The 23,603-nt window shown below is 39.5% G+C and overlaps 1 protein-coding gene across 4 annotated transcripts in view; it reads left to right on the forward strand.

Annotated features, from left to right (window-relative positions):
- Positions 1–23,603, forward strand: part of UBAP2 (ubiquitin associated protein 2) — a 93,082-nt gene that overhangs the window by 47,243 nt on the left and 22,236 nt on the right. For 2 of the 4 annotated variants that reach the window (XM_037373117.1, XM_037373118.1), the window contains exons 9-20: positions 432–491; positions 1,663–1,715; positions 7,212–7,279; positions 8,933–9,122; positions 9,823–10,033; positions 11,472–11,740; positions 12,881–13,059; positions 14,157–14,367; positions 15,539–15,578; positions 18,267–18,450; positions 20,848–20,914; positions 22,236–22,431. In XM_037373117.1, coding sequence (XP_037229014.1) covers positions 432–491; positions 1,663–1,715; positions 7,212–7,279; positions 8,933–9,122; positions 9,823–10,033; positions 11,472–11,740; positions 12,881–13,059; positions 14,157–14,367; positions 15,539–15,578; positions 18,267–18,450; positions 20,848–20,914; positions 22,236–22,431 — 1,728 coding nt within the window. The remainder of the gene's footprint in view (positions 1–431; positions 492–1,662; positions 1,716–7,211; positions 7,280–8,932; positions 9,123–9,822; positions 10,034–11,471; positions 11,741–12,880; positions 13,060–14,156; positions 14,368–15,538; positions 15,579–18,266; positions 18,451–20,847; positions 20,915–22,235; positions 22,432–23,603) is intronic. The other 2 variants (XM_037373119.1, XM_037373120.1) reach the window with 2 other exon arrangements.

Genomic DNA, 23,603 nt, shown 5'->3' on the forward strand with positions numbered 1-23,603 from the left:
TTTGTCTGAGCTCTTTTTGTGTTTGTTTTAGCAGACTCTGAACTCCTTTGTTAAGAGTTCTGGCACCAGCACGAGGTTTATCTGCTGCAGAGGCAGGCCTTGCTGTGACCGACGGGAGATAAATATAAGCAGGGTAAATACCAGGATGTATTTCTTTAAAGAAGAAATACCTGAGGAAGGGTTCCTGTGCTGGTCGGGGGAAGGGAAAGAGAAACTGTTTCTCTAAGAGCTGCTGCTCCCTGGGCTTTTCCTCCTTCCAAAATTTCTGTGGAAATGTGTGGATTAGTCCAGAGATTTGAGCTATTAGAGTAGTTTTCTGCGCTTGGGTATGATTATTGGTTAGTTTGCAGCATGTAGAAACCTCCCGGTTAGGGGCTGTTTGGTAAAATGTGAGCACGAGCTGTTTCAGGCAACTCTATATTGCTCCACAGAGCCAACAGAGAGTGGATGTTACCCTGTTCAGGACCTGCCAGATAATTCTGGATTCCAAGGTACAAACCCCCTCTCTTCTCCCCGCTGCGTTTGAATCGTCATGGTAGGTCTGTTCGCCTCACTGGATTAGTGCCATTCGGCCCTCCTCAGCCCAAGATGCTGCTTTGTAACGGTGTATGAAAGAATTCACTAATGTAGTGATGGCATTAGTACGAACTGGATTTGATGCTGTCTTCAGATGGCTTGTTGGTGGATTGAATGTGTCTCAGAGGGTTCCTGGTTAAATAAAAAGAGATGATTAAAGCAGTAGTTCTTTTGCTTTTGTACTCGATCAAAGGTGATGGTAGCAGGAACTTCTGTCGCTGGTGTTTTCTTCGCTCATGGTTGTGTGGTTTAAATGAAAGCTCTGGTTGTGGCTGGGATAACCTTTCCTATGCTTACACTGGTGGGCAAGGCCTTCAGTCCATTTATTGCTCTTGCATGTCTGTGCCTGCTCTTTGCTATGGAAGGGACCAGGTTTTCACATCCGTAGGACCGTTTCCTATAGTTTTCCCATTGCAGCATGCTGCCAACTGCGTGCTGTGCTCCAGTATTTGCCAAATAAACTCTGCCACAAGTTACAGGAAGAAGTGTTTTGCAGCTACAGTGGAAGCTTACTGATTCTTGTGCTGCCGTTACATGAATTATCTATGTTTTAAAATAAAATTGCTCTATCAGGGGAAGGGATTGTGGTTGTTTTGCCCTGAGGAGAGAGTTAACAGGTTGGAAAGGAGCCTCCAGAGGCATAGCTTGGGTCTGGACTTTGAATATGTTAAAAGTAGGATTCTGGATGTTGGAGCAGGTGTTGTGTTTGCGTTTTCTTCAGGCTCTATATGAATTAGTGCATGACACCGGGAGATCCCATGAGAGGGTTGAATAACCTCTCACTGTCGTTGGGGACATAGGAGGATGTTCTTCCAATGTTTGGGATTCATCACTAGTTGCAGACAGGCGTTTATGCAAATTATGTCTGGTACCATGAGAAATTAAAGGGGGGGAAAAAATACCCCCACCCAAAACTTACAATCTGCACGTCAGTTTTCTAGAGCTTCCCATGTTTCCAACCACCATCTCTTTGGCCTGTGTTCCACTAATAATGAAAACAGGATTGCTTGTAAAGCAGAATGGTTGGCATACAACATTGTGCTTCCAGCTTGTAACTGTTTTCTTTTCTACCCCAAATTACAATAGGAGCGTGGAAAAACTCAATAGAGGAATGGACAGCAGAAGACTGGAATGAAGATGTAAGTGTACGTTCTTGGGTAGATAGATTGATTATTTACCCTTTTTGCAGCATCTGTGTTGTCTGCAAAAACTAAATGTTCTAAGTAATACTTTGCTGTATGCATGCAATGGTATTTCTTACTGTGTTTCTTGCTGTAATTCCTGTTTTAAAAATACATATATTTAGATAGGCTTATTTTTAAAAACAAATCAAGAAATAGTAATTTATTTTGTTGGGTGGACAATACTTAGATAATAAAATTTTAAGTTTTATCCCAAATGAAGTATTTGTGAATTATAATTCTCTGCTGCTCCATGCTGATGGATGTTAACCGCATACTTCTCCCTACTATTGCATAGGGATTTAAAGCCATATTATCACAAGAGTTTTATGTAATCAAGTGCTGAGGCTTACTATCAACTTGAGACTCCTCATTTTATGCTTTTTGTTTGAAATATGCGTAATTGTTCCACTTACTCCACTTCATGGTCTTACTACTGAAAAAGGGAGCTAGCAGTGTGCTGAAGTTAGCACTTAATTGCTTCATTCCTATTGTTTCTAAACATTCCTGTGTGTTTCTAAAGTGGTTCTCATTCTTTATCAGGCAAGAGATACCTTCATGTCTGCAAAATATCAGCATTTGTGATAGTTGTGTGTGAAAATAACTTCTGTGATTTTAAGTTTGCAGTTATATTAAAGCTTAAGCAGTTCAGAAAACAAGTAAGGTAGCAAGAAATCTGGACAGGTAAACTTAGCTTTCAAGGAGCTTTTAATCTTTTATAAGAATATCCATTATTTCAAGTTTATTTTCAGAAGACTAAGAGATTGTCTTAGAAGTCTTGCCTTTTGCCTCCTCCTAGGGGGTGGAATGTCAGTGTTATCCCTAGAAGTGTGTGAATGTTTCATATCAGGGATATGAACGCCCTGTCCTTACCTAGTGAGAGGGCTGTGTCTTTTCAGAAAATTACAAGAAACTAAAATTCCAAGCTTTTCTGTATCAGTTACTGCCATCAAAAGCTGGCATCCTTTTTAAACCTGTCCTTTATTTCTGCAGTGTATGCTAGAGGTGGACTAAGGGCTAAGGATAGTGAAAATTTCTGGTGGTGTTTCTCACCCTTGTTTGATGCTGGTACAATACAGCATTTGTAGTATGGGAGGGGTTTTGAGCAATGCTGACTAGGGATAGAATTTTTTTAAATTGTTAAACCTGAGTGATTTGCACATGAATCGTGTAAGAGCAGCGGATGAAATTTCTAGCTTGTTGTTAATTTTTATTAATTTTAGAGTCCTGGAAAAATCCCTGTAACCTCGGAGAAAGTTATTCATGTGCAGTTGTTCAGAAAGAATAAACAAAATGGTGAGCTGCAGACACATTAGCCCAGAAATATGTCTGGGAAAAAAATAAAGGAAAAAATCATTTAATCTGATATTAAAAAATCAGAAGAATTTAACTTGAGCCATTCGATGTCGTTTTATGAAAATAGCTCCCCTTCAAATAAGGGATGATCTTGGTCTGTAAGTAAATTACAGATTAACTGTAAAGATTGAGTACGTCCTTGTGAGAGATTTGATCTACGTCTTTGAAAATAATTATGCGCTATCATAAAAAAAATTAAAATCTGCCTTGGAAAATTTGGCAGATAAATCTTCTGCAGCAGGATCATTATTGAACATGGGCATTTCTAGCAGGGCTAAAGGAATGCAGTCCCAGGCCAGATGCCATCTAGTGTCTTTATCAATGATTTGGAGGTAGAAATAAAATCACTACTGGATAAAATGTGTAATCCAAAAACTATTGGAATAGCCATAAAAATAAGCCAGTTGTGCAGAGAAATCTGGACCTGTGCTCTATGTGACCTGTTCTCAAATGAAAAATATTTTGATACAGCCAAGTGCCCATTTGTTGTATAGGAACAAAGACACACCTCCAGAACAAGGGGGTGTTTTCTGGGAAGAATCAGCCGAAAATTTTTCAAGATTGCAGTGGATGGTGAAAAAACAGCTCACTGTGATCTCTTAAAGGGCTGATGGTTTGATAAAAAAAACTACTGTAGTCTGTTTGCCTGTAGGCATTCTTCCCTGTCTCTTAATCATTCTTGGGTTTGTATTTCTGTATGTGGACTCTCCGGAACTTGATTCTGAAGTATTGCATCCAATTATTCATTGTTTTTACAAAACAAAAATTGTGGAGAAAAGCTGAAAATTACATGATGATAGAAGAGGTCCTTGAGAGTGAGTTTTTTACTTTGCTGAATCTGAAAAGTTACTTTATTAGCTTATAATGGGCTCTGGTTTTAGGCAGGCAGGCAAAGGCATACTATGAACCTGTGGCTGGAAAATGGAGCTGCACATTTGAATGTATAATAAACAGTTCTAGCAGCATGAGCAGTGATTAAAACAAACAAGGAAACTGATATATTTGCTGTTTGCAGATAAAGAGCAGGTATTTTTCTGAAGAACATTTTTATTTAAATGTGATAATCTGTAGCCAGATACAAGTTAGAAGCAAGTGAGTGAAATTTATGTTGTTTGACCTGACAAGGGCTCGATTTTCGTGATCTAATAGTCCTGTCTGGTATTTATCTTTAGTAGTGACTATTGAGCAAGTATAGTAGGTTGTCAACGTGCTGTTAAATAGAAACTAGTTGCAGCGAAAATAGGAGGTTGTATTTTGTTAAAGGGATATTCAAGGCATGGACAATGGAAGGACCAGACAAATGTTGAGGTACTGTAGGTGGCTCTGGGTGTTCCTGTTAAAATTGTGATCATATTCTCATGGTTAAAGAAGATAAAGCTTAAGTATAGAAACTATCAGAAGAGGAGAAGTAGAATACATACAGATTGCTGGAAAGCGGCTGAAGGAAAACATTTTCTGTACAATATTGGTAGTCTTAGGTTTTATTTGAAACAACCACAACACTTCAAAAAAAGAAAAAAAGTGTGATTTAGTGGGAGTGTTTCCTTTATCCAGGAAGCAGCATGAGAACTTGTTTTATTTTCTTAAACTTCGATACATCATATCAAAGTTACAAGGTTTTGTTATTTCTAATTTGTTGATGTTGAATTTTTATGAAGGTGCTGGAGTTAATTTTCCTGTTCTCCTTACCTATCATAACTGGCCATAGAGGCTGCTAGCTAATCGTTAAGCATATTGCCTGTTTGGTGATTAGAGAATGATTTTTATCATACAAACAGGAGCTGAAAAGCACAGGCATTTCACTGCAGATGGAGGAAATACCCTTGTGAGGCCAACATTTGAAAATGGTTCACCACCATTCATTCGGTTCTGGGAGAATGCCAGAGCCTCAGCGAAAGTTTTGCAAGTGCAGTGTACAGTGAGCGTAAATAACTTTGTTAGGAACCCCTACTACTATTTCGAAGTAGTACTAAATACATCCGCACAATAAAACTTTCCAGCTGCTGCTGCACAAAGTATGTTTTGACAAATGCTGTAATCCCAGTAAACCTTGGAATTAGGTGCTTGTTTGGAGCTTGTGGCGTGAGTTTGCCACAGTGTGTAGCGTAAACATCAATGTAGCCAAGCTGGTACTAGAGACTTGTGTTTTGCATGCTGGCTCACTTGAAGGGAATGTTTCCTCTCTCATATCAAGCATGCTTTTGTGTTGTCACAAACATCCTCAGGCTCCTCGATTTGCTTGGTTTTCAGGATTCATCAGTGCTTTGGCCACAGTCTTATCCTGGGTTATGTGAGCCCAAGAAACTGTTGACACTACAAAGAATTTAATATTTAACTAAGGGGTTGCAGACCACAGGCTGCTGCTCATGCTGTTAGCTGACCTCCTTGTGCCATAATGCATGGGTCTTACAACAGTACAAAAAGTACACTACATAAACTACATAAACACTATGTGAAATAAATAAACACTACATAAAAATTACATAACATGAAGTTATAAAATAACATGTACAGTGGGGAAAGGCTGAACATTAGAGGAACAACTTTTTTAATTGGATAAGTGCTTGAGCTGAATATTCTTTGTTTTGTTCGGTACATAAGAGTTTTGGGCTGGCAGCATTATACACAGGACAGAGTTGTCTTCCAGAAAGATGGGAGTAAAGTATGCTGTATTGGCAGCAAGGGAAGGGAAGGAAACGGAGGGAGGAACTGTGGTGATACTAATTTTTTCATGGCACAGTGTGTTCCGCTTAAGTGGGTGCTAGGAGAGTGTGTGAAACATTTTGAGTTTTCCCTGGGTGTTAAGTGATTACTCCCAGTCAGCCCTTCCACGTCCTGCTTAAATCAACAGTGTTTTGTAGGAGAACCCCAATCAGATGACTGTGTTAGGGGATATACGTGCTTGTAGTAGAGCTGCCCGTGGGATGGCAAAATTAGCTCATGTCTGTGATGTCCTTTAAACTGAGCTGCTAACAATATATGCAATTAAAAATGCATAATTTCCTGGAAGAGCTGTATTCAAAGGTCATGTTCTAAAGGGATTCTTTGTGAGTGTTTGAATAGGTCAGTTATTCTTTAGTCTACATACAAAGTTACACTGAAGTAGTTAAGGGTGATTTTCTGTGAATTAATTTCAAATATAATCATTGTTCAACCTAACCTGTACTGGCTTAAGACCTGTTCTGGTTTGCAAGTATTCCTGTCAATAGAAATGAATGAATTAGCCCAAGGAAGTTGTAGCTGTTTTAACTAACTGCTATTTAAAAGAAAACCCAGTAAGCTATTAAAAACCCAAAACAAAACAGCAAACAACCTGCCTCAAACCAAAATCACCTTCTTTCCCCCCCAACCAGCCAGCTCCCCCTCTCCAGCTACCTGTGCAAGTATCTTATCTTTATTGTAACAGCGTGGTGAAAGCAGTACAGTTTCCTGCTGGATAGTCTTAACTGGTTATACTAGTATAAGCAATTACATGGTTCTCCCTTTATTATTGTTTTTGAACTTATGCTCACAGAATAATTAGCTTAAGGTGTTACTACCACCCCTAGCAGATATGCCAAGGAGTCATGAATGATAGTTCTCTGTACATACCTGAGTGCAAACTTTCCTCCACTGGTGATGTGAGCTGAAATGTAAAACGCAGGGATACATGAAATGAGTGAGAATGGTGCAATGTGTTAGACTTCTGCAACACGATTTATTGGAGCTGCTCTACAAGAGTCCTAAGTTATGTCTGCACAAGGTATCTTTACACAATACCAGCTGTCACGTTAATTGCTTTATACTGGTGTATTTTTTCAGTTTAATTATTGCCCAAACTGTCGTTGTTACATTGGTGTACCATTGTGTGTGTTCCATAGATCAAATTTCCTAACACTTTAATTAAATTGGTACTTGATTCCGTGGAGAAGACTTTGCTGAGGTTCAACTATGTGTTTTTTTGTCTTTTTAAGAAGGGCTGCAACATGACTGGTTGCAATGGTAGTTTAACTTATATCTTGAAGGTGCATGACCAAGATAAAGTTTCTGCAGATGTCGCAGCAGTGAAGCATGAGCATGTGTATGATTAAAACATCCCCCGCGCCTTCTCTTTTTCAGCTTTCTGAAACAAAAGTCTTTACTGCTTCCTCTGTTCCAGCTGAGAATCATGTGACTCCTGGGCAGAGGTAGGCTGCTCTTTCATGGTTTCCCTATACCTTAAAAATCTTCTGCTTGTTGAAGCAATGTGAGCTTGCACATAGAAAATGTTGACTAAAACACAGGGCAGCCCTGGTCAGACATTGGTCAAGCTCTAATTTCAAAATTGTGAAAGCCTTGTTTGCAAATTGTTGGTTTTGTGGGTTCCTGTGTTACCTGTGCCAAACTTAACCAAATGCACAAGCATAATACTGAGAAGACCCTGTCTACTGCACAAAACCTGCTTACAGGCACAAACAAAAGTTCTGCTTTTGAAAAAGAAGCTCTGGCATTGCTGTCCAAAAAACAGAAGGCCTGTGCCTATAGATGCAGCTGATGTTCAGAATGTAGTGCTTTGACAAATGTGTTAACAGGAAATTGCATTGGCAAGGTGGTGAATTTCCTCCTAAGCATCACGATTACTTGCCCTAACTGATGATACAGAACCAAAAATATGGCAGTTGCTGCCTTTTTTTTGCTTGCCTTTGTCTTCACCAAATGCCTGGCCAGTAATATTGTGGAATCGGGTGCCTGCATTTGCCTCAGGTCCCAGGAAAGCAGACTTTGGGAGTTGGATCGCATGGGATCTGAAAACCAGATGGCCTAATGGTCCCAAACATCCTGACACAGCTGTACTGCTGTACTCTAGACTGCAGCAATATTTTCCTTATAATATGGATGTGATCTGGAGGAGGCATGGTGTCAGTTGATCTACAGTTTATATACCTTCTTAAGGTGATATGCTCACATGTTCGTTGTTCTAATGCAAATATTCTTCCAGTGGATGTCCCTCAGATTATGTTAGAAAATACTTTGTTTCATCAGCTCAAATTCTGGTGCTTTGCGCATTAAGAAATCTATGCTAATGGCAGTGCTGGAAGCAGCTCTTCAGCCCAAGCCTGCAGTATATTTAGGATAAACTCAAGTCAGATTTTTTTGAGTAGATTTCTTTTATTGTATGAACGCTTTGCTTTTCCTTAGATAAACCTGTGCTAAACACGGGGTAGAGGTTAGTAAGCCATGCTAAATGTAGGAAAATCCATGTTTCTCATCCTGCTGAGGTATGTGTGGTAGTTTTGGAGATGTGCCTACTCTCTGAGAAACTTAGCTTTTATTTGTGCTGCTCTGTGACTTCCATGTCATCATGTATTCACTCGCTGTATATGTGACTTTATTCTTTACTGTCCTCATACCCTATACAGAGGTAGGACTTTGATCCCTTGCCCTTTTTAAAGAGATAGTGTGAGATACAGAGAATGTGGATTATCAATATATGTAATGGACTTGCGGGCATGATCCACTTGAACATAACATATCTTTTATGACTTGTCTCTAGTTACTTGATTATATTAATCACATAGCTTATTTATGTGATACATGATGTAATAAGTTTGGTAATGTTTGAAAACAGTGTGAAGAAAATTTATATTCTAATTGTGGTGGAGGGTTTCAGCTAGCAGAATATTACTTTCTGGCAAAAACCTCTGTTCTACCTCTTTTTCTATGGGAGACAAACAATGTTTGAAAAGACTGTTGATCAGTAATAATTCTGTTGCTGGTACAAGCAGCTTTGTTAGTGCTTTCCCTGGTTTCAGTGCAGCCTAGTCATGTCTATTCCAGCCAAACTTTGTTTTTTCTTACAGCATTGATTTGGTAACACTACTTCAAAAGCCCGTGACTTCTACCCAAGAGACAGAAGGCAACTCATTTGAGGCTCCCCAGCAGCAGACCTTTGGCCAAGCCCTAGTCTTCACAAATTCTCAGCACAGCACCCAGATGGCATCAGGAACCGGCAGCTCTAATGCTGTAAACTCTTACGCTCCTCAAAGTCTGGTAAAATTAACTTATGCTTTCTAAATATTCTTCAAGAATAACTATTTCAGGTTAAACAATTTTTCCAACTACTGGTTGCTTCGTGACATGTTTCAGTATTTTTAAAATTCAGGTTGGAAATGTTGAATTCTATTCAAAAGTACAAAAGGTTACTCTTTTCTGGTTTTGCTAAGTAATTGTTTCTTGGTTTACATAAAGTACTGGTATTAATTTTTGAATGGAGAGCAGATGTGTTTACTGTATGCTGATTTAGGATGAAATTACTTGTTTATAGTGAAGTGCTGTATGCCAGAAAAGTATGACGTATATTTTCTCAGCACATACCTGGCTGTTTTTTGTGAAACATGCCTATTTCTGAGTCAATTGTGAGGACCTGAGATTGTGCACTTACATTTATTCTCTGAAAATCAGTTCAACTGTTAGTAAATACATGCTATTTTGAGATGCTTGGATTCAAATAAATCAGTATTGTGGCATCACAACAGTGGAAGTTGTATCAGTGATAATCAGAGAGGATCTGGCCATAAGCTGCAAGTGCTGAATTTTTTTATTGGTTGTTTGTTAGTAATCTAGGGCTGAAGAGGTTTTAGTTGCTGCCAAATAGCAGCTGTAGGCATTGACCCTATGGTTTTTGTTCAAGCTGCAAATAAGTAATTAACTCCACTCACTCCTTCACCTCTTCTTTTTTGTCTTTTGGTAGTCTGCGGTTCTTTGTTCTGGCTTTGGAGAACTTGGATCCTCTAAACTGGCAAACTCTACTGGATCCCAAATCTTGGACCAGTTGAAATCTCCAGGATTGGGTCAGTTTACCTCTCAACAAAATAGTAGCTCTACGACTGCTACTACAACTACTGCATCATCCTGGGATCTAAAACCACCCATTACTCAGTCCTCAGTCCTTAGTCAGTTTGGTAAGTGCTTTGAGACAGCTTTCTCTCTCTTTCGTCTTGTAAGATTTCTTAATGCCAACAGCAGTTTAAAATGGCCTTAATTAATGGATTTTTTTAATTAAAAAAAGTAATCCTGATAATACAATTGGTTATGACTTTGTAAGTATTACACTTACTTGCTGGTAATAGACATTACAAGTATGTCACAAACTCAGTTTTGATAGACTTAAGCATATCCACAAATGTCATTGCATCTTCAGAAGTTGTTGAGCCTTTGCGTAATGACATCTTTGATCTGTTCTGCTTGAATATTTAAGTGTGGAACTTTAATGTGGCTTTGTTTCTCAAGAAGGCTTGGAAAATACTGTTTTCACTGTGTCTCTGCTGCTTATAGAACTGAGTATGAGGTTGCACCATACTTTTGTCTTTTTTTCCTCAAATTTTTCTTTTCTAACCATTACATGAATTTTGAATGATTACTATATAATTTCTTCGTAATGTACATCATATCTTTGATCTTTCCCAGGTGTGTTGAGAATGATGCAAGTTACCCATTTTGTCTATTCATTATTTTTCATTTCAATAAAATTAGTAGAAACAGTGAAAATGACACAACCTTGGTTTTTGCAGTGTAGTTCTTAGCAGTATTCTCACTGTGAAGAGTGATAGCTTTTGTATCTATCTTGTGTGTATGTGTTTCCAGATAGATAAGCAGCTAATTTGGTAGCAGTTACAATCTTTGACATGCAGCAATTCTGAAAAAATGTTTATCTACATTTTAAGTTGCTTTTTAATGCACTTTGCCAAGTGAATAAAAAAAACAACAAACCTTCACACTGCAAATGCTGTGGATCTCTTAATGGTTGTTGACCAGTCCTCTGAGCCACTGCCTTGCTTTCAGGGTCTGAAAAATATGAAAAGGGAAGACCTGGGAAAAAAAACTGTTAACATCCAGTGTCTCTTGACTTTCAACCAGATTGAAATGGTAGATGACTTCCTATTTGCGTTAAAAATCTTCTCCTTCGTAGGGGCAGGAAATCCTAACTCATAATACCTCTAAATTGCAACTCTAGACACTTGGAAGTAATCACATTTTATTGTCAGTTAATTGCAGTGAAACTTGCAGTGTTTGGTTAAAATAATTTGTAACAGTTTTTGAAGCCTAATGTGTGATAATATTACACGATGGCATAGATAGGTCTGTTTTCATAATTTTGAAGGAAGCTAAATAATGCTTGCCCGCAGCTGTTTATTTAAAGTAGAGAGTATCAAAAGTGGACCTTATTATTGCAGTGGCAATTTTTGATGTGAAACTCATGTGGTATCTGAAAGAGACTTGCACGTGCTATAAAATATAAAAATATTTCAGGTCAGCCAGATTCTTTTATAAGAGGCAGAAATGTGAAGAGCAGCATCTAATCCTTCAATTTTGATATTTCTTTTTCCCAACGCTGTCCAGACTTTAAATCCCAGCCTGAACCATCCCCAGTTCTGAGCCAGCTGACGCAGCGACAGCAGCATCAAATGCAGGCAGTCCCTGTTCCTCCTCCTGGGCTGGAGTCCTCCCAGGTAAAACTCCGAGAGCCATCGCCCGTAGACACCTCTGCAGCTGTTAGCAAAATGTTACAGCTCCCCACTATCTCTATGGATAACCAGGCAGTGACTGCCCATCAAACCCAGCAGAAACAGATAAAACCACCGAAACGGAGGATAACTCCAGCATCTAAGGTGGGTAATTGAGTGGCGACTTGTCCTTAGTAAATGTAGAAACATACAAAAGCTTGTATCCAAAACAGTGTGGCCAGCAGGGCCAGGGCAGTGCTGTCCCCCTGCACTGGGCACTGGCGAGGCCGCCCCTCGACTCCTGTGTTCAGGTTGGGCCCCTCACTGCCAGGGGGACGCAGAGGGGCTGCAGCGTGTCCAGAGACGGGCAGGGGGCTGGTGCCGGGGCTGGGGCACAAGGCTGGTGGGGAGCGGCTGGGGGAACTGGGGGGGGTCAGCCTGGAGAGGAGGAGGCTCGGGGGCACCTTGTGGCTCCCTGCAGCTGCCTGACAGGAGGGTGTGGGCAGGGGGGTCGGTCTCTTCTCCCAGATGACAAGTGACAGGGCAAGAGGAGACAGCCTCGGTCTGTGCCGGGGAGGTTTAGGTTGGGTATCGGGAAAAACGTTGTCACTGACAGGGTGGTGGAGCACTGGGACAGGCTGCCGGGGAGATGGTTGAGTCACCATCCCTGGAGGTATTTAAAAGCCTTGTAGACGGGGTGCTTAGGGACATGGTCTAGCAGTGGCCTTGGCAGTGATTCAGTAATCACTTGACAGTTGGATTCAGTAATCTTAAGTCTTTTCCATCCCTAAATGATTCTATGATTCTGTTCTATATATAAGTTGCTAGGGAGAAGGAGAGCAAAGACCATGGTACATTTATTGTTTGTAAAACGGGGCATTCTAAGCTGGTTAGTTTTTGAGTCCAAAATACAGTGGTGTTGTCTTTTCAAGCAGATAACCTGATTGCTCTGTGTGGAAAATGAGTGTTGTTGAGTGATTTTTTGATCGACTTAGTAGCCTCAAGATGAATGTTGGCTGAAGGGGGGTGGACACGATTGACACTTTGATATTGTAGAATGGTATGGCTTACTCTTCCAGCCTCCACATCAAGGCACAAAATCAACAAATTACTCGCAGGTTACAAGAATGTAGTTTATTTATGTGATGTAAAGTGGGAGGTTGTTGCAGATCTAGTTAGTAGCGAAGGCTGTGAGTCAGTAACTGAAGAAGGTTGCATTTAAGGGAGGAGAGGGTGTCAGTTGCTGGTATATTTAATACAGATAGTGTATGCAAAGGAATTACAATTTTTCTTTTCTCTTTTAAGATTCCTGCCTCTGCAGTGGAGATGCCTGGATCAGCAGATGTGACAGGGTTAAATGTTCAGTTTGGAGCTCTGGAATTTGGATCAGAGCCTGCACTCCCAGAGTTTGGATCAACTTCAAGCAGTGAGAATGCCAGCCAGGCGACCAACAATAGCTTGTACTCAAAATCCGTGAAGTACGTGTGAGTTCCTTTTCTGCTTTCTTATGTGTTGTCTTAAGGGGGTCAAGTTTGTGCCAAAAACATCAAGACGTAGTTACCATGTAATGGGAGGGGGAAATACGATCACTAAATCTTTTCTGTGGGTGGCATCTTAAAGAAGAAATTTCTTTTCTAATGACAGTCATTCATAATCTCCTTGGATGGGTTGATGTGAAGCTGGAGGTGACATGAATATAAATAACTTTGTGATAAACTACACTTTATAGAATTGCTTTCTTATGTTTAATTGTCCTGAGTTTCAAATTTGTTTGAGGGTTTTGTTGTTCCTCACAATCGAAATTATTCTACTTTTGATCCAGGAAAAATGACCCTTTTACCATATATGTGTCAGTAGACTGGCACCAGATTACAGATCTGATGCTCCTATGGGATGAGAAAAGAAGCCAGGCTTTCAGTATGCAGGACCTCTTACTGAAATTCTAGAATAGCCAATGATAAACGCCGATGTACCAGTAACCCATTTTTTTTTTCTTCCTTATTAATTCAAACCTGGCTTCAGTAAAAAGCTTCCTAAAGTTAATTCATAAATACTAGTAAAACTGTGAACTTTCATATTAATTGATAGTTCTATAAATGATTTAAGCTGTTTAGAAAGTAAAACACTTGTCCATGCTTCAAAGTATTTTTTCCTCTTTGCATAGTTCATCCTGTTAGACTGCTACTGTAATGTTTGAATTCTACTGTAAAAACAGACTGGGTGTTTCTCATTGTATACCTGACTTTATGGATCTTAAAAAAGAGAGATTATAATCATTCATTTAGCTTTTGAGAAGCTGGAAACAACATGACTGAAAAGTGTTTGTGTGTAAACTCTTGTTTTGGTTGGGCTGGCAGGAGGAAGGTGAACAGTGCTGAGTGTAGCTGATGGCTTTGAAGCAGTGATTAGGTGATCGAAGGAAAAATATATACCTTTTCCTCATGATTAGATTTTCTAGTATAAATAATGTAGATCTGACTACATGTTTAAGGTAGTTCTAGGTAACTGTATAGGAGCTGATATTTTCATGAAGGTGTTTGAGATCTCATTTACTAAGATAAATAATTTTTACTTTTTCCAGTGATCCTTTGAATACCTCTTTGCCAATATCCAATACAGTACAGGAGTCCACCTACACAACCTCTGCCATCACCTCTTCCAGTCTCACCTGCTCATCCCAGAGCACTAGCCCAGTAACAACAACTTCCTCCTATGACCAGACTTCTGTGCATAGCAGGATAGCGTACCAAAGCTCCATGGCTCTGTCTGAATCGACGCCTGTTGCAGTTACGGTGAGTGAATTTCAGCAATAAGACCTTGAAAAGGTGAAATATTCTTACCTGTGTTAGAGTTATATGACTCTGCTATGTTAATATTTTTAACCAAGCCGAGTACTATTTTTGATTTACCAAGCACAACCTGTTGTTGCTTTTCCTATTGTGTAGCCATTTTTGACCGTACTGTATTTGGGATATAAGAGTCTCTGATTTTATTGGTTTTGACATCTTAAATTGCTGTTTGACCTTTTTTCTTAGTAACATTTAACATTCTACTTAAGTTTACTTCCCTGAAGCCTAGCTTTTCAAAAAGGAGCTATCTCTATATGTAAATATTAGTCATGATATTTTGCCATAACTTGACCATTTTTATCCAAAGGTACATTATATATTGAATTTATATGGCACCTAGCCAATGGGTCCCCAACTGTTTGTGGCCCCTCCAGCGTTACTCTTCTGTTGGATTTAAACACCAGTGGGAATCAGTTTCATGTTTTATTTTAAAAAGTGTAGGGATGGGTCTAATCTAGGACAGAGAGGATCTCTCTTCAAAAGCACCTACTGTCTTTGTATGTGGAATGTAGGTTTGTTTTGAGAGAACTTGGTTTATTGAATGTTTAAGGAACTCGTGAGAGTTTATTTACTTCTGGCCTTTGTTATGTAACGGCTCGGTCACACTTGTCTTCTGCACTAGCTCGTATGTACGGGTGAGGATCAAGCATAGACTATCCACTTCTGTACTCCAGCATTATCCAAAGCAGAACTGGTGCTTCTCAAGTCTTATCTTTCAATGGAAAATATTGGCGTCTCTGTGTAACTTGGATAGTTAAAATCGTGAGTTGCATTAGATCAAAAGCGCAACCGTTTCCTATATGTTAATGCAATTCTTTCTTTCATATTGGTGTGAACCTGAAGCTTGTTGTGTCAGTACGTGGGAAGGTCTCCTGCCGATGGGTGTGGTATGGGCAGTGTATGGCATTCTGTATGTTCAGGACACCTTGAACTTGAGAAAACTATTATGTCGTTTTGTTAAAAGGCACTGAAAAGTTCATTTCCTGCCTTTTTTTGTCTTTCAGTTTAGAGCGAATATAGAATTTTTCATGAAGCATGTTTGGTGTGTAGTTCAGTCGGAAAATTTAATATACCTTTGAGATGCTTTATTCATTCATTTCTCCTTTGTTTACAGAACGGGCACAGCGGTGTTAGAACACAGGCAACTCTTGACAGTAAGTTTACAAAACTTGGTTGTGCACAGGGTTTTCTGATCTTTCCTTACTACTTGCTGTGTGCACAACTGTAGCAGTGACACCTGGTTTGAAGTTTTACATTCTTCTCCCTGACTAATTTTTGGCTGACCCATTTGAATTTATTTTGTAGCAGCATGGGGTACGCTGCTTGCTTCTTGACTAAAACTAAGGTATGAAAGCAGTCCCATTAAATCTACAAACCTAAGCAGTCTTAAAGTTAGAGAAGCTGCTTTGCTGCTGCTTTTCTTTTTGAATTTACCTACCAAAAATTATTTAATAGAAAATTAAATTAAAATATAAAGTTAAAAATTAACTTAACATTTCTTAGTAATTCTTCCAGTTCTCAGTTGGGAACCTGTGCGTAGTATTTACCTGTAATGAAACAAAGTCACATTCTTTGAATGAGGGGTATAGTGCTACTTATGCCCTTTACAAACCTGTGGGGAATAAGGGTGACGAACATGCTTTGTCTGCTGGGTAGCGTGCTGCCTTGCAGTGGAGTGACAATGGTGCAGTACTGGCTCCGATACAGGCGTTACTGTTATCTTCATCTTGGCCTGTTTCTAATGTGGTGTTTTACTTGTAGGACACTTACAGCTCTCTTTCTGGACTTAAAACAATTAAGTGTAGTATTCATTCTTCTGATATTTATGGGCTGCTCTGTGGAAGTTTTCAAGGGCAGCAGTGTGAATTAACATCCTGGAATTCCAACTCTTAAGGTTTAGGTCTGTCCTCCTCTTAAACGTCTCTTTAGTAGGTCGTTAGTGGAGTGGCCTTTTTTTTTTTTTTAATTATTCTGAGTAGAAAGAAGTTGAGTATTCAGATGTGCAGACAGTGTTTTGCTAGTGCCAGGTTCAGTTTAAATGAGCAGGAGGAGTGTATATGCCCAAAAAGTGACTACCTAAAATATTGTTATATGTCAAGACAACTTTTCATGTGGGAAACTTTTTTACTTTCATGTGCAGAATTAATAAACAATTTATGAAATTAACTACAGGACTTGTCTTTTTGCTCTGGAAAACAAAAATCTGAGAATTCCCAGGTTTTTTGTAATTATTTTCTAACGGCTTTATTAGTCCCTTTTTCTATGCCAGTACTCCTTAGAGAATACTTTCAGTATTTTCTGTAACAAGCACATAAACTAGAGTCACTCTTCTTCTACATATCCATTTCATACATCCAAATGATTTTGAAATTCTCTCTTAACTTCAATATTCTTATTTGTTATCTCTCATATTTTCTTTTAATCCTAAATATCCAGATCTCATGTTTCTTAAAGCCTTAGTTCAAATCATTGCTGGGGCATTATAATTCTGACCATCCCGCTTGTCTCCTACTTTTCTTTGTCTTACACATTGTGTTTGGGCATCTTGTGAGGGCTCTTAGTGAACATGGTGATTCCGTCCCTTGTATTGAGGACGTCTACTTTTACTTCAGGAAGGGAACCCTGCTCTAAATGTGTTGAGAATTGTAAATGTTAATTACATATTTTTATATTAATCTTGCCAGGAGATACCAGGTGATACAGTTGCTGCTTTCATAACTATGTTTCTGTTTGTCATTAATTTTCCTTTTCTGTTGTCAGTTACCCTTATACTAATTGCCAAAGCCAGCATTGCTTGATTTCTGTTTGCACAGCACCCAGTCCAGCAACCTGACTTGGGTTACTCAGTGAGGGAACCAATCCAGCAATGTGAATAAGTGTATATCCGACTTCTGTTTGGTGACCGTTCTAAAACTGTCTTTAAGTGCATTGCAAGTTAGTGATGCTCCATTGGGTAGTGGCCTCTGGTGTGGCATGGAAGCAGGGCTCAGCCCTCTTTCTGTTTCTTATTGGTGGGTGAATGCCTCTAATTCTTTGTAGTACCTTTGAATTCTTTATAGTATGTTTGCAGGACAAAAAGTAAGTGTAGAAACAGCTGGGAATCATCTTGGGCAGTCGAATTGTTCCGTGTCTCATTGCAGTATAGTGATCCTTTGGAGAGGCACATCTGTGGTAAATGAGTTTTGCTCTGTGTGGCCTAAAAAGTAGTACTAAAGCTAACCACTTATTGTTATCTAGGTCAAATAAAGTAAGCCAATATTTGACAACTCTTCAGCCATTAAATATGTTTAATGCTGTGCTCAATTGTGGCCTCCTATTGTAGCTTCTTTTATCCTACTGCATCACACATTTGATTGAGTACTCCAAACTGGAAATTTGTATGTGCCCTTATACTCCAGTGATCTCGGTCTTGATCATCAAAGGTGCAGTGCAGGTTGGAATGAAGAAATAGAGCTGTAGGTAAAAGCAGATTTGTACAGTGCCTTGAAAAGCATAAATTGCTTTTGTTTGCAGAAACAAATGCAAGGAATTTTAAAATTATAATTAACTTGTGAGCAGAAGCTAGTAATCCAGATAGCGGGAGGTGAAATGCAGAAGGCTGTAGTTCACTACATGTGTAGCAGCGAAAATTATAATTCTGTTGTAGGTTAAGAGCTTAAAAGGGGAAAAAATGATAGTTCTGTGTTTGAATTTTCATTAATAGCCAGATTGCCTGATACTCTTACTGGTTCTTAATGGTCAGGTTTTTGTAAAACAAGGGGAGAATACTGTGTTCCTGAATCTAGGCTGGGGTGTCAGTTGTCCTGAAATTTGTCTGAATACCTCTTTTTAAATTGTTGCAGCTACTTCATCAGTTCCAGCGCCTAAGACAGAGCCTTCTCCCTCACTACCTTCTGCTGGTTCTCTGCCTAGTGTGGTATCCACCACTGCTTCGCTTCTGCCTTCAGCATCGCAGCACCCGGCAACGTTGCCCAGCTTGCCTCAGTCCAGTGATTTGGCCAGCAGCTCACTTTCCCAGTTAAGCAGGTACGGTAGGAATTCTGATGAACTGAAAGGAGTTCAATTCTGGGGAAAGGGTGAATGTAAGGATGATTGTGTATGGGGCTGTCAGACACGGGGGTACCCTTTTCCGACATTAACTAGAATTATGAGAGTTTCAGAAGAGACCGGGATGTTTCTAGTTGTGAAGTATGAGCTCTGGGCTGCCTCTTAATAACAGAGCAGCTGCTGCCTCGTGTTTTCATAGTATATGAACAACTTTGTGGTTCAAGGGGCTCTTGCTTCAGTCATACCAGCTACATAGACTCCCCCATGTTGATTTTCCAGCTTTGTTCGCAGTGCCTGCTGTTTGTGTAGTGTTGTATGTTTGAAATCATTCCTTAACGGTTTACTTCCTGGCTAATTTTGAAACACTGTAATTTTATTCATATATGTATTTCTTAAAATAAAAAACCAGAAATAATTCCACAGGGGAGGTGTGTATTTTCTTTTTCAAAGACATTTCCTTAAGGTATTTTGAAATACTGGGGTGGTGTTCCTGGAAGTGCATGGAGCACAGCTTAGCTCATTTGCACTGTGTCTGATTTTCTCAGTGCCTGTTATTGGAGCTTCGTCCCCAGGCAGGTGACATAGTGAGGCTGTACTTGTAGAGTTACATTTTTAATACTCATCCTCGTACTATATTAATGTAAGAAACTGATTCAATGGGATATCAGGGGTTTTTTTACTGTTTCACAGCTAGGACATTGTTGATTCTCTTTTAATACACTAGTGGTTTCTGTTGAGTAAATGGTAAATGTGTCAACAAGAATTACTCCATTCACATTAGAAACATCATCTCCCCACATTGGTAGAAATTTTAGTTAAAAGGGTTGATGCTCTTGGGCACATACCAAGTGCCATGAAAAGATGATGCCTGAATTCCAAGCTTGGTTGTGTTGGCAGCCCTTGTCTGTGTCTCTGCCATAGGTCAGATGGTAAATTAAGGTTTATTAGAAGAGCTGAGGAGACTGGACAAGAGAGTGGTTTAAAACTGTGTGTTGGACAGAACTGTTTCTTTCCTTGCTGCCTGAAGTGATGTGGTCATAATTCCTGCAGATGTGGAACAGTTTTAAAGCATCGAAGTAAAATTAGTGTATGAAACTGCCAAGATTTATTCTGATCCCACATGTTGAAGAGCTATGAGAAGTGTTTGCCCTCAAATTAGAGCATATAATCTAGCTTGCAGCTTTGTTTTCTTTGCTTTATTTTCTTCTGGCTATTTCTGTAGAGAATACTGGAAAACTTGTTATGGTAAGGATCTCTGATGCTTCTGATTTCACAGGGAGGGGCCTTTTGAGCACTAAACAATATGTATTTTTTTTTAAGGATTTGGGTTTTTTGCCTTTGTTCAGTGTTGACCTTGAATGTAGGTTATAATGTTTGCCAGTGTAAAACATTTAAACAGTTTAAAAACCAGTTTCAGTCACCTTTCATGGAGACATTTAAAGATTTTTGGATTGTGGGTGAATTGTTGGTGCTACTGTTGCTGCCAGAAGTTCAGAGGGCCTGGTCAGCTAGGGAAAAAAGTGATGCTAAAGCACCGTTGCTTCCTGAAACAGTTATCTGCAGATGTTTTTCACCAGCGGATTCTTTATTTTCATATTTTATAGTGTTTGTATAAAACTGAACAGATAGTTCAGATTCACCTTTTCAAAGAGAAAATGGCTTTTTGTGGGGTATGAGCCGACCGTGATTAAATTACCAGATCTTGTAGTGGTATGGCTAACTTCTGGGCTGTCACGGATATTCTTCAGTTGCTGGGTTTTTTGAGCCCTGCCTTTTGAGAATGTGTTGGGGCTTTTAACAGTTATGGGGCAAATATGCTGCAGTTCTAATTGGTTGAACTGACATTATTATGCAGGTTAGAATCTGAAAAGTACCATAGTGAATTAAACCAAAGCACTGCCTCACCTAATTAACATCTGTTAATTAGGCAGCAGCAGTTGTTTAGGGAGGGAATGAGAAGCAAGCAGTGTGTTGTGTGAACCACCCTCTGGTTTTGGACTTTCTGTGTCTTGGAGTCATTGCTACATAATTCCTGAAGCAACTGTATAGCAAAAGTATAGTAAATTGATAAATACAAATTAATGCTGGTTTAGATGTTTCTTGTTAGTAATAGTTGTCTCTGTACTTCAGATGTTCTCATTAAGGGGTAGTAGGGTATTGGTTAAAGGAAAAAAATGCCGGGATGTGCATATATATAGGCACATATATATGCATATGCATGTGTGCATGTATATATATATATACACACACACCCCCCTACAGACAAGGTTTTCTTTAATATCCTACTACCTACTCTTGTATATATGCAGACAGACATACATTAAATACAGTTCTATGAAAAATTAATTTTATTAATGCTTTGCAATTTCTTTCTAGCTCCCTTTCCAGTCATCAGAGCAGCCTCTCTCCTGCCTCAGTGTTGTCTTCAAGCGCATCACATGCAGTAAGTCTTATTTGCATGTCAGCAGATGTTTGGCATATAGTTAGTTTATGTGATGATTAAGGTCCTCTCTTAAGGTTCATTGTGTCCTAGCACAGTAAGAACTGGAACGAAGAGCCTTGTGTCAGGGAAGATGGACTGCCAGCCCTCTAGTGGTAAAAACAGAGGCTTTACCACTTGTGGTTTGTATGGTATTGGAAACAGCTATTACAGAGACTCGCCAGTCACAACCGCAGAGGAAATTTTTGTGCCAGCAAGGGGGGATGGAATAAAGAAAAATTTTCTTGTAACAAATCTGTTTTGTTTTTGAAAAAAAAATTTCTAGAACTGGCTGTCTGAAACTGCTCCAAAATGTGGACTGTTAGCAGTATCCAATGGAGAGATTAGCTAGCAAAATGCAGGTGATGGAATGATACATGTCATGAAAAATGCCTCATGACAGATGATTTTCGGGGTTTACCATGTGGCGTTGTTGTCACCTGTGTATTTGCGTGAGGTAAGGCAAATGGTATCAAACGTAGTGTTCTAGATGAGGTTGCACAACCAAAAGTCAGAGAAGATGCTGTGTTGTTCTGGGATGGGGTACTTCTGTACAATCCCAGTTAGGGTGTGAAGATAAGTTACTGCTTTTCTTTATGTCTGTGCTTTTGTTCCTAATGCTCCATCCCTACTGAATATGTAACTTCAAAATTCACACATATCAAATGTCATCCTTTTCTGCTCTCAAAGGTGTTTTGGCTGCTGTGTGTTGATGACACTGTTTTGAAAGTGTCATAAGCTTCCAACTAAGGCACTGTAGTGTACTGGATTCAAACCAGCAACTTCTTTATCCTCATGTGTTCCTGTAATAAATCTGGTCTGTGTTTCAGCTAACCACATTGACTCTGTTGTGGGGCACTGCATTTTTAATCTTCAATAACTTTCCACAAGTGCATTGGGGAAATCACAATAGCAGTGTACTGTATTTTGAAAACAAATACTGTCTTGGAAGAATATAGGATTTTACTGAATACAACATGTACTAGCTTAAAGGAGTATGCAAGCAAAGGGCAAGAAATAATACAGTGAAGTGATGCTTGAGTTACTGGATACAATTTTGTGATGATACAGTGGTTTGAATTTAACTCAAGTTGTAATTTGAATACTTAAAGATCAGAAGCGTGCAGCTGAGTTGCTTCCTTGGTATATGGATGATGCATATCTTTTGCATATGCTGGCGTTACTTAAAAAATTCTCAGAGGGCTTATTCATTTCCCCCCGCCCCCCAGCATCTTCCACTGGTTTATTTGCTCTGTGGTCCTCTTTCTTTTTGTCTCCTTTCTAGCACACTAGTGTTGAGAACGCAGCTTCGCTCCAGCCCTCAACAACCTTTTCAACTGCTTCAACCTCAGCCACTAGCACCACCTCTTCGGTTGTCAGCATGGCAAGCAGTATGAACACTACGAACAGCCTTGGCCTCAGCGTTACCAGTGTGTCTATACCAGCTGCTACCACACGGGCAGCTCCCTTAGTGTCTTCAGGTTTGCAATAACAGATCCTGTGGGATTCAGTTAGCAGAGCTGTCAGCTGAGCATCTCACCAGCCATAATTATGCTAAGAAATTGACACTTGACGAGCATTTTCAGCATGCTTTACAAAATAAAGTTGCCTCTTTTTGTGTATTTGAAATAGTTGTTAGGGTGTTATGTGCATTTATATAGCACATTCCATCCCTGAAGAACTTTATAAATAGACATCAGAGCAGTTCTGACTTGGGAAGTTTTAGGGTAGGAGATTTGCCCGGTTTGTATTCCAGGTTTTATCAGCTCTAATTGTATAGCTTTAATTTCAGTCTTCTCTGTGACTTGAATTCATTTGGCAGCATCAAAATATACTGCAGTGTCCTCATTATCATATGCCACATCATTACTGCCACATCTACAGAAAGGAAAAAAGTTTCTGATGTCTGGGTCATTCCACAGCAAGTACCACTTCAGAAAAAGGGCCCACAGTGGGGGAAGGTGGGGAGGCTTCTTGCACTGCAGTGAAAGAATGCTAAATTCTCTCTTGCTTCTGTAATCAACCTGAACTGCTAAAAAGAAAGATGGAGGGAAGTGAATGATTTAAGTATTAAAATCAAACTTGCTTAGGGAAGGTTTTCTCATTTCTGCTTCCCATACCTTGTAAATGAACTGTCTGATGACTGCTCGAAGTGTCTTTATCTTTTTATTTTTTTCTCTTCTGCTTCCTAGCACTGCTTCATGGAAGCAAATGGAACTGTTTCAGTTTTGGCTCTTCGCTATTCTCAGCTGCAGCAAGTCACAAACAAAAAGTGGGCTGGCACCATTTAGTGCTTTCTAGTCTATTACTGGTGATAAGGGGAAATGTGTTGACAGAGCAGAAAATGAAAGGAGAGAATTTGCTCTCTTATATTGAAAATGATATCTGAATTTTGCCTTCAGGAGAGGACTGAGGAAAGGAGAAGTTTCTGTAATTCTTGTAATCCTCTTGGACCAAGTAAATGACAAAATCAGACTGTTCTTTGATGGACGGTTTTTTGTGTGAAGTAGCCTGTCCTTTCCCATCCTTGAGGCATGGTGAAACTCTTCAGGCTATTTTGAGCATTTTCATCAAGGAGCACAAATTCTTCTGCTTATTTCTGCTCTTTACAAACTATGCCAGTGCAGCCACCAGGGCTTGTGAGCTCTCTTGT

Source organism: Falco rusticolus, chromosome Z (genome assembly GCF_015220075.1).
Source record: "Falco rusticolus isolate bFalRus1 chromosome Z, bFalRus1.pri, whole genome shotgun sequence".
Classification (NCBI taxonomy): domain Eukaryota; kingdom Metazoa; phylum Chordata; class Aves; order Falconiformes; family Falconidae; genus Falco; species Falco rusticolus.